General features: G+C 30.3%; 1 protein-coding gene across 1 annotated transcript in view; it reads left to right on the top strand.

Moving 5' to 3' along the window:
* LOC142324805 (protein D3-like) overlaps window positions 1-3642 on the top strand; it is a 138688-nt gene extending 135046 nt beyond the window's left edge. The window contains exons 4-5 of the mRNA XM_075365819.1: window positions 1527-1602; window positions 3299-3642. Of these exons, the coding sequence (XP_075221934.1) occupies window positions 1527-1602; window positions 3299-3443 (221 nt within the window). The 3' untranslated portion in view covers window positions 3444-3642. The remainder of the gene's footprint in view (window positions 1-1526; window positions 1603-3298) is intronic.
* The last annotated feature ends 8518 nt before the right edge of the window (window positions 3643-12160 follow it).

Genomic DNA, 12160 nt, shown 5'->3' with positions numbered 1-12160 from the left:
AATTGATATCATTACTGCTTTCACAAAGTCTTAAGACCTTTCTCCCATAGAGTGTATCTTCAGTTATCCTCGTACAGTTTAACAATTTATTTATAGTGTCAAATAGGAGAGAGTGATAGAGATTTTTAAAAGAAATACAAGTAGTAGAATGGAAAGAAGAAAGGTTAATTAAATAATTATGTGCGAGACAAAAAAGCAACAAAAGTAAATAAAAATATGACTGCCTGAGCAGATCCTAACATGAGATGATTCTCACCGACACTGTTCAATACTTATACTGAAGATATGACAAGGAATATATTAGCAGAAAGAGAAGAAGGAATAGGCATAGGAAGACGAAAAATAACCTGTATGTTCTGTATAAGGTTTGCTGATGATCTGGTAATTCTAGCTTATTGCACATAAGCCTTTGATTGTTAGTTGCCTTGTAAAGATTATTAACAGCCTTGGAGGAAGAAAGGATTCTCCACATCTTAATTCATATCTCAAGAACAGATTGAGATTTATTTGATATTCGCATTTAAATGACAATTTTTACGAAAAAATTTAAAAATCTTTTTTTTTTTCAAGTTTGAAAATAATGGTCGTGTTAATTTCTAAATCATTTATATCTTCTATCATTTATTTATATCATATAATTATTATATCAGTTTTCAGTTATATAATTTATCATAGTTTTATATAGTCATATCATTTTATATCTTGATAATCGTTTGCTTTTTTTAATTTTCTTTTATTAGCAAAAATTTTAAATATTTTTTATATGATAACTGCTAAGCAGTTCAAATGTAATTTAATCAAAATCTTTACTGCCTGAAATGGATGCGTAGTCTTAACACACGACATGTCATATGAGGGATTGCAAATTCTCAGTTGGCAAGTGCAATTCTTGACCAGTAGACAATTTTTGGGCTTCACTGAAAAGCTTCTTGAATTTGTTTTACATTTTCCTCTAAAGTTTGTAGTATAAAAGTCTGTAGTATATAGTCCTGGACTCTTTCCCTTATATAAACAACTCGATTCTTCAAATTATTTATAATATGTTTGTACAACAATGTTCTAAGCAATGATAGATAAATCCTGAAAAGTATGCAGTCAATCCTGAATTGTTATTACGCATTGTGTCCTGCTGAATTATAGAACACAAAACACTTTCTGCTGCATAACTGCCTTTTTCTTTACAACTGAGTTTAGCGTTCATTTGAGTGCTAGCATTGCAATCTGGGACAGTTCGAAACTATAGGATGCGTAATTTCAAATGGTACAAATTTCATTCACTGACTGTGTGTAGTTGGATAGGTGTATGATTTTGAAATCGGGTTTCTTTTAAAAAATAAAAACCATTTCTTCATTTCTGTTATCAATTTTTATTGAAACAGTACATTACAACACAACAATAAATATTGTCACCCAATCTGAAGCTGATTATATTTGAAAAAAAAAAACATTTACTTTTAGCTTTTCTGTTTATCCAAATATATATTTATAAGCATGTATATTTGATAAAATTCTTCCCTTTTTTTTAGGTAAACATCGTTATGTGGGTGTGGTTTACATGCAACCAAAGAGAATGTTGTTCAAAGAGAGACATATATATAATTCGTGAGTATAATTATTATTAAGTAGTATGTATAGTTTCCTCTTCACTTATTCTGAATTGCCCTTCGTAGACGTTGAGAGTCACGCAGTATGAGGCTGCAGTGATGGTCGTGCCACGTTCCATGAATTCCACCATGAGAACTCCATTCCGGTCCCAGAACACAGTAGCCATATACTTCCTGTTGGAGAAAGTTCGCTTGAACTTCTTTGGTTTACTGGGAGAATGAGAGTGCATCCACTGTTTGGATTGTTCTTTTGTTTCTTCAGTTTCTAAATGTGCCCGTGTCTCGTCCCCCGTAACAATTTTGTTCAAAAAATTTTCTCCTTCATTGTGGTAGCGCTGGAGAAACGTTAGGGAGGCGTCCATTCTCAGTGTTTTGTGATGGTCAGACAGCATCTTGGGAACCCATCTCGCACACAGTTTGCGGCACAATGGTGTAGAGAGCTGACCTTGAAATTTCAGGAAAGGAATCACTCAGAACAGAAATTGTGAACCGACGATATTCTCGAATCGCCTCATCCACTCGCTCATCGGTTGACACTCGCATCCTTCCCTGACCACCTGCATCATGAACATCTGCACGTCCTGCTTTAAAATTCCTGCACCATTGTCGCACTTTGCTGTCACTCATTGAAGTTTCACCGTACACATTACTTATTCGTCGATGAATTTCAGCTGCATTACACCCCTCAGCCTGAAGAAATCGAATTACCGCACGCACTTCACTCTTGGCGGGAGATGCTATTGTTGTAGACATGTTTACGTGATACCTGCGTGTTCAGAACTAAACGAAGTGACGCGGCGTGATTGAAGGCCATAGTGACGCTGCGCAACACATATGCGAAAAGGTTCATCCGATTTTTGCGCGGGTTTTTATTTCGCAACCGATCGGTCCTTGAAAAAAAAATAACCCTCGTAAAATTGTTTAGGCAAACAAATTTTACTAAAAAAAAAAAATAATCTTTTTAGACATTTGATCACAGATAAGTTCCATAAAACATTAAAATTTCATATTCAAGAGATTTATAATTGATTTGTCTTTTTTAATAGTCTAATACTAATTATACTATTGGAAATGGTCTAATTAATTATACTATTTAATTAAGTTATGGAAATGGTTTTTATATAATTGGAACTGGAATTATTGTTTTTTAAAAAAACCCCTGGTAAAGTTTTTCATTACCTTTTGTTAAGATGACAAATATCATTCATGAAATTTACTTGGATTCGGTTCAGTCAATTATCATCAGTTTGATAAGAAACATAAAATGTTCTTATAATTTAAGGAACGAATGCAGAAATGCATGTTTCACTAATGGTGTGTAAACTGATTTTGGATTTAACACGTAGCTGTAAATTAGAAGAGACATACACTGTCACACAGACATTCTTATAAAAGTAATGCTACTCGATAATAAAATTACTCAAAACTGTTTTTACTTTTTGATAGCTTTTTCAAACTTAGGTTCAGAATCTTTGAAATGGTTGCATATAGCATAGAATATAATAGATTATAACTTAGCAAATCTTATTATAACACAGATTATATACTTTATAACTTAGCAAATCTATTGCTTGTGTAATTAAAAATATTGTTTATTTTGTTACTATAAATTAATAACAGTATTACTGGTAATACCACCATTTAATGAGATAAATCTTATTATTGTATAAATTCATAATCTTCTTTTGTTTCAGTGATTTTATTTCTCGGAGAAATTTTTCTCACAGGGAATTTGCAAAAAAGTATAATCTTGGAAAACCAATATGCGTTAATTTTTTTACGGCAGAATGGGAGACTTATGTAGATACAACATTTAAGAAATATTTGCACAGAATGTGATGAAAAGAAATGTTATTTTCAGTTACAGAATTCATTTTATGGAAATTGAATATTTGTTGTTATGCGACCTTCATCATTAGAAAAGTGTAAAGTACTTTCAAATAGTGTAACACCTTGTGTATTTTATGAAGTCATATCATGTTCTGTGTTTCCAGTGTTGTATAAATTTATTTAATAAAATTATGATTAAGTTTTCTTTGTTTGTTGTATACGATTAATTCAAATAAGCTTGAAAATATTAAAATAATGTTAAAATTTTTAAATGCAAGAAAAATGTTTGGAATTTGGAACTAGTTTTTTGAATCCAGAGCAGATAGGTCTGATTCTTCCAATACTTGGTTATGCACATAAATTGTTGTTGCTTGATATCTGGTCGTTATGGTCTACATCATGACTCTTTCCTACGAGACAGTCATGAAGCCTATCGGGAGGTATTCATAATACTTGATTAGTTCACAGTGGCAACTTTGTCTCCTTGAACAAGATTTTTTCTGCATATTGTCATGCCTGTTTGTAGGGAAATTAGAGCTTTTCAAGTGGCTTACAGTAATTGTGAGCTTGAGCTGAGATTTTCTTGAGATGACATTAGTCATCAAGTTATGGAAATAGATTTTGTCACATTTCTAATTTCCATGCCTCTGGAGAAAAAACAAGTGATTCTGACTAACAAAGAAAAGCGTTTTCTTGACTTTAGGTGAGTGTATTGCCCTTTATAACCAAAGGCAGGATGTAAAGGTCTGAAATATGTCTCTTAAACACTTTCTGTCACTACATCACGTATTTATATATAGGTAAAATGAAATAAAACACTACATGTACATACAATTGATTTTCATTTTGTTAATTCTTAATATGCCTATTCTTCTTTCTACCCTGCTGGCTTTTCAAGTAATCATTTATTTTTTTCATTGAGAAACATCAGTATTGAACAAATTAAAGTCTAAAGAATAGAAAGTATGTATGTACAGCTTTGGAATACTCATCACAAAGCAGAATGTGACTTAGATTTGAATGTAACTTGCCCACCTTTTTATAGCTATAATGTATCACAATAGTGCATTTTTTTTTGAAAATTTACAGTAGAATGTTCTTTTACTGAAATATAGCATCAGCTGATCATAAATACATATCTTGCCCAAACAAACTTGTTTAATTTTCATAATATTCAAAACTTGCATTTTTCTGAAAAATGCTTGAGTGACTCTTAGATTAAAAATGTGTGTTCAAAAAAGGACTTATTGAACACAGCACAAGTACAAACTGGCTACTATTAGATCTATTCTACTACATTCAGGCTATATCTAAATGTCTGATGTACAAATCAACAAGTTAAGATATTCTGAAAAACTGAAATATCTAACAAAGCTTTTTTTTATTAAGTAATAAATAATACTCACCACAGATGTCTACTGTGTTCTCCCAGCAAATTTGCAACAGTTGGTGAAATATTTAACTTTGGTCAAAGTGGCAAATATCTGTTACTTTGTTAACAAATATTTCAGGTAACTCAATGTTTATAATTGTAAATCATGAAAAAAATACATGATTCATATCGTTTGATACGTCATCATGTAATTCTTTGCAGAATTTAAAATCCTAGTCCCTGTTTATAACTGCGTATTCTTTTAAAATTGTCAACTAACAACACATATTTTGTGGGGAGGGGGGGGGGGGTTTGCACATCTGATTAGAAGGTTCAGTTTGTTAGAATTATGATCCTCATATTTTTATACTGTTATGCTTATGTTATTGTTTTGGTCAATAAGACTGAATTATTATTATTACATTTTTCTGAACAGAATTACGGGACATTTCAAGTTTGGAGATTTTGATTTTTTTGTAGTTATATTTCTTCTGGTAGTGATATTTCAACTCAGAAGAAATCTTGTAAACAGATGTATGCATTGCGCCTATACTTTATTATGGCAATATTAATATAATTTCTTTAGAGATAGCTAAATTTGATGGACATAATAAAAAACTATTATCTTATCTAAAGATAAATTATTTTATCTAATCACAGTGACATTTTTGAATTTAAATAATTTAATTCATTATCCTCTTATTCTGAATTACCCTTAAATTTAGAATCCTTTTCATAAATTCACTATCTACTTTATAAAATAAAACATACAATAAATATGGAGAAAAATTTCACGTAAACAAGATCTAAAACAATTCATTTTTGAGTTATAGTTTATAAAAGATTTTTTCTGATCTCATCCAAATGTGATAGTACCAAAAATTCTTAATACACAAATTACACAGGAAAGTATTTTTTTGAGTTAAAAAATGAATAAAGTTTTTCTGACAATTATTGGATTTGTAACAAAATTGTTGTAAACCCAAAAGACTGGTTGTCAAAAAAAAAACCATATTTTTTAAGATTTGGCATACATCTGTTTAATTAATCTGTCAACTTTGAAACAAAATGTATAGAGAATTTTATTCTGAGAAAATTTGTATAAACAGAGTAAACTGCAAAACAAATAAAATTTAAGAAACTTGATAAGTCAAGTTAATAAAAGAGAAAACAGTTCAAAAAGTGGTATATAAAAATACATTTAAAACAAGCCTTTCTTAGATTGAAAAAATATTTAACACAATTAACTATTCAATATAAATTATAATAAAGAAAAAGAAAACAATATTTTAAGTCCAAAATCAACATATTCTTTTTAATATAATATTCAAATGTCAGCAGTTATACGCTCTATTTGATCTGAAATTTTTTCTGATGTATTTGTATTGTAAATGGTCATCATAATTAGTTCTTTTAAATTAACTTTTTGTTTGTTAAAACCAAAGGTACAAGTTCGAGTGACATTAGGTCATATGACCTTGTAGACCAACAATTTAATTGATCAACCATTTTTGGTTGTTTTAATGCAATTATATTTAATTTACTATCAAACTGATTAAATATTCAAAGTAATTTTAGATCATTTGTTATGTTGTTGGTAGAAAAACAACTTCATCAAAAAAAAGACACGGTAAGTTATTTCCCATGAAGCATTCATCAAAATTAAATAGTCCAGTAATTTTGTCACCAATAACACCAGCTAACAAAACTCATAAAACCACCAACTCATCTTCACCTTACTGGACCAAAGGGTTGCTTATTGTTCACAAGCTGAACAGATTGTTGATTTCAAAACTCATTTTTTCTTAATTACTGGTTATTTTTGTTAGTGCAATTTTTTTTTCAATAAAAAAACGATTTTCTTGTTTGGTTAAAAATTATAACATTTTTGTTCCACTTGGCACAAAAATGTTATAAAGTTGGTAGGTTCAATCTTAATTGTTATTAAAAACGACCCAACTTTCTTTACTTTTTCCTTAACTTGACTCTTGTCAGGTTTCTTAAACTTTTATTTGTGTTTATTTGGACTTATGTAAGTTTTCTCAGAATATATAAAGAACAAACAAACTGGTGCTAGATATGAGCCATCTAAATATAAATTGTAATTTGTTTACATAGCTTTACTGATATTAGATAAAATTACAAATAAATTACCTTATTTTTCTTCACAGTTTACTTTATCAGAAATACTTTTTTTCTACCAGACAGGTAACTTCCTGTTCCCCTCATAAAAAAAAAACAAGATGGCTGCCCTCAACAACCAATTGTGTACATTATGCTCAACTGCAGCATAATCTTCAAATATTTCCCCTGCTAAAGCTTCTTTCACAAGTGGAAATCTCATGGTAACAAGTCTGGACTGTATGATGGGTGTTCAAGAGATGTCCAATGTTTTTTAGGGAATTTATCACACTGTTTGTGTGGACTTGTATTGTCATTGAAGGAGAGTGTTGTAGGTTTGTTTGTTGCGATAAGCATCTTGATGTCATCGAACACCTGTTTTTTTTAAGCTGCATTTACGGTCCTTCTTTCAAGCAGGAAATCAATCAGCAGTACACCTTTTGGACCTCTGTATACTGGGTGTGGCATAGACTCCCTTATTTGGAGGGGTCACTGTTGGGGCTGAAATGGGAGTAGAGAGGTGGGGTAGGTTTCATGTTCACATGTTGGTAGAGGCTAATAGTAGTTGGTTCTCAGTATCCACCATGAGTTGGACCGGTGAATATCAGGGCTTTGTTGTTGAAGCATATTGTGAGAACAAACGTTCTACGATAGCAATGCAAAGAGCCTTGTACACACTTTGTGTTCAGTCGAAATGCATCTGTATCTGATTGAAAAACAATTATTCTATGGATTTCTAACCTTTGAGCAACTGGATCCTCACTGAAAAAAAAATATCAACTGGCAAACCTAGGACCAGTAGAACACCAGAAGATGTGGAAACAGTAGAGCATCCATTCAGCAATCAATGACCAAAGCATTCCACGGCACTGGGGATATCAAGTTGAAGTTTAAGGAGGATTCTGCATGTCGATTTAAAACTGCAATCCTTACAAGATTACGCTGGCTCAAGAATTAAGTGAGAGAGATCATGCTAACCGTAAAGCCGTAAGTCCAGAAATTCTTGAACAGGTTCCTGCTGTAGCTGTTATTTTGAATAATGATGAGGTGTAACCTGAATAGAGGTGTAAACACGCAGAAGTTTTGCTACTGGGTGAACATAACCCCTTGTGAACTCCAAGAACAACCGCTCCACTCTTCTTGTGTAACTGTTTGGTGTACAGTTGCCGACTTTGGTGTATTCGGCTTGTGCTTTTTTAAGGAAGGTGGTGCAATGTAATGGTGACTGCTCATCGGTACATGTTGAAGACCTTTCTGCACCCCAACCTGGTTGATGTGGATACAGAACATGTTTGGTTTCAACAAAGCAGGGCCACAACTTGTACAGCATAATGTTTGCTCGGAGTATTTAAGGAAATGTTCCCTGAGCATTTAACCTCTTTAAGGGGAGATATGGGATGGTCAGTACAGTCATTAAATTTAAGCCCTTGTGACTATCTAAAGGAAAAGGTTTTCAAACATCATCCTGAATCTCTTGAGGATTTGAAGGAATGGATCCAACAGAAAATTGACACCATTCTGACTGAGCTAACCCAGAGAGTGATGAAGAACTTCCGAAAATATCTTCAACAATGTGCTAACGACAACAGCCACCATCTGTCTGATACAATCTTTAAAATACATTAAATAAAACTGTTTTTTTATGTACTTTTCAAAAATGTATTCAGTTTTTCTAGACAGATTTTCTCATTATTTATACTTCTTTAAAATGAGGGAGATCTTTATGCCCCACCCTGTAAGTTGACAGAACTTTTCCAGCTGAGAAGTGTTTCTTGGCCTTGTAGGTACTCCTCCCCACTTTTCCACCACACCATATTTGTTTTCTGGGGTATAGTGGCGAATGATCCATGCATGTTTCATCACTGGTCACAATATGGTTCATGCCTCTCCTTCTTCCTCAAAGTGATTTAGAAGCCACTGACAAATGTCTTTCTGGACATTTCTCTGTGAGAAGAAGTGAAACCCAGTTCGCCTAAACTTTACTATATCAAAGACAAAATTGTATGCACACTTCCAACATTTATCCCTACCTCCGATGCAATTTCAACAACGATCACCTTTCAGAAGTTCATGAATAGCCTAAATGTTGTCATCATTGACACTGGCCCTGTGGACAATGTTTACAACTTTCATTCTCCACACTGCATCATGGCCACTTTGAAATTTTGAAGGATTTGACACCTCTATTGGTAAGAAATTGGATTATAATTCATTGTGCAACAGATGGGTACCTTCTGACATGGGAACATGACCTACAGGTGTGGCTGGCCGATTGCTCCCGTCCACACACAATTAACTAAATACCACCAGCACCTCACCACAATCACTCTTCCTCAGTCCGTGCAGCAATTTCCGGTTCCTATTTGAATGACCTTCATATGTTTATATGAATTTTCCTTTTTATTTTCACTAGCAGAACATACACTGAAAATATTTATGTTTCTTTGTATTTATTTAGCAAATTCTCAACATCTGAAATGTATGTAAAATATTTCACTCTAATTTTTAAAATCAGCAGTTTCTAATGTTTAAAAGGCTGATCTAGAAATAAAATTGGTATAAATTACTACATAATCCATCCACTTACCTCCTTGCTAAAATTCCAGGTGAATCAAGTTGACACTATACAACTTGAAAACAACTTATGAACATAGACGTTGCACATTTTGCTGGAAAATTAAACTAAACCCCTTTTGATTAATATTCCTTCAGGGTAGCTTAGTGAATATAAATAAGCATCTTGTTTCGTCAAATTTACAATAGTTAATGAAATATCCAATCTTCATAATAATATTTATTTAAAACTGCAATTAGTAATGATTAATTACAGAATGAACAATTACCATCAAAAATAATTCTCTCTTAATAATACAGATAATAATAATCTAAAGTGGTTGATAAAAGGGCGAAATTAGCAAATATTACTAAACAGTCCAGACAGTCACAATTATTTTCTTGAAATTAATACAAAAATGCATTTTACTGAAAAATAAAAAAAATCTGTTAATATTCTTTTATGATAGCTCTACTGATCACAAATGTGTAACATGTTCAAGCAAATCTGCAATAGGGGCAGCATCAGCATATGTGGAATCTAGGAACTTTGGTAGAACATATGAAGAATAGCATATTGTTGTTCAATGAATATAAATACTGTAATCTTTAAATTTTCTATAATTTTAAAATTAGTATAAAATTTATAAATTCATTAATTGATATAAAATGAAGATTAAAATTTATTATTTTAAATGTTCTATTAATCATGTATTTTCATTTAAATAAATAAAAAAAAGACTTCATAATCTAAATACAAATTACTTCAATCATTACATTAAACAGAGGGGAGATAAATACATCACATTTTACTACAAAAAAAGGTTGTTTTTGTTTTAAAGTTACTTTTTTAAACAAAATTTCTTTAAATGTATCTGAGTTTTATAGCATAGATAAATAAAAATGGAGTGACATTTACAGACTGTTTTCACTGATCATAAATAACGGTATTGTGTTGCGCAATGATATTTAAATGGGATGACTTCCTTTCTGATTAATCTGAACTATTTGATAAATCAGGCTGAAAATAATTATTTTCAAAATACTAATAATGGAACTACTAATGAATAATAGAGAAATGTAATTAATAATACAATACAATGTATTTCTTCTTTCATTTGTGTATTATAATAATATTTATCAATTAATAATCAAATACTCTTTATACATTATACAATACATTACACAATCAAATACAAGAGCAATCACTCCAACACCAATCATTTATACAATATATTATTTATTTATTTATTTATTAACTTTAACCTCATTTATAAACATTTCATTTACTGAAAAAATGTAATAAAATAAAATTAAATATAACCACTGACAAGAAAATTATTGATGCATTTTACAATAAAAAAGTAATAAAACAGCAATAAGTAACATTTGTTGTAAATGTTAAGAGCATATATGTAACATCTTATAAACACAATAAAGTAGATTGTAATCTGTAACCACAACAGTTATTTATAAACAATAATATTTATGTATACACATATATATATATTTAATAAAACTATAATATCTGACTGGAACATGCATTTTTTAATATTCTATCTTCAGCAAAGCATTTAATACATAAATATAAATTTGACTAAAAAAAGTGTAGTTTATAAAAAAATAAATAAAATGAAAAACAAAGCGAAACACCATAAATTTTTAATAAAAAAGAAAATTTATAAAAAATTTAAGTTTACTTATTTAAAGAGGACTATATTTTTTTACACAAAGTGATTTTTCATATCAAACACATGATATAAACGTTATATCTTCACTAACATTTATTTAATAAATAGATAATTATTTTTATTCCCGTGACGTCGGAGGATCTGCCGCACACTTATTTAAACAAAAACAATGAGATGAATGAAGTAACAGGTTTAATAAATACCAAATATCCTTGCCAGGAATAAAATTTAGCAAAGAGTTTAAAACACTTCAGAAAAGAAATTGAATACAAAAAGAAGTAAAGTATTACAACATTTAAGCTCACATTTAAAGTTGTTCTTACCGACTCCAATAGGTCAATCAACCCATTAAGAGCTGATTCTGATTTCTATGCACAAATGCCACGTGTAAACCATTTCTAATTATTATTGATGGGTTTACAGATCTTTCAAAATTACAAATGTAAAAAATAAAGTAATAAAAAAATAGTAAAACAAATAATTAATTTACAATAAAATAAACTATCTTCTGGTTGCATTAATTAAGAAATAGAATTGAATTTCATATAAAAGGTCCCTTAACTGTACAAATCGATGAATGACTTTTAAATTCATAAAAGGTTTTATAACTTACATTAATTATGCAATTAAAATAAACTTATTCATAACCATGTATTATCCATCAATAAAGTATAGCATCATATAAATTTAATGTTTTATAATCAATTACATATGCTTATGAGACAACCATATGTTCGTATGTTAGAATAATATTTATTTTTGTCATTATTAGACATAAATAAAATTTAAAACTATTTTTACAATACCTATGTTCTGCCTTTATTCTTTCAAAATTGTGTAGAATTAGAAAAAAACAACTTTAACAAAGCTTGGAGTAAATTTAAACGTTCAACTTGAATGAATTATCCAAACTAGACATCTCCAAAATTATTCTTTAAAATTTATTTTTCATCAGGTGTATGATAGTTTTTTCACTAAGGATGTAATTT

Source organism: Lycorma delicatula, chromosome 5 (genome assembly GCF_047948215.1).
Source record: "Lycorma delicatula isolate Av1 chromosome 5, ASM4794821v1, whole genome shotgun sequence".
Classification (NCBI taxonomy): domain Eukaryota; kingdom Metazoa; phylum Arthropoda; class Insecta; order Hemiptera; family Fulgoridae; genus Lycorma; species Lycorma delicatula.
The sequence above is the reverse complement of the archived record's forward strand: the minus strand, read 5'-3'. Positions and strand labels throughout refer to the sequence as shown.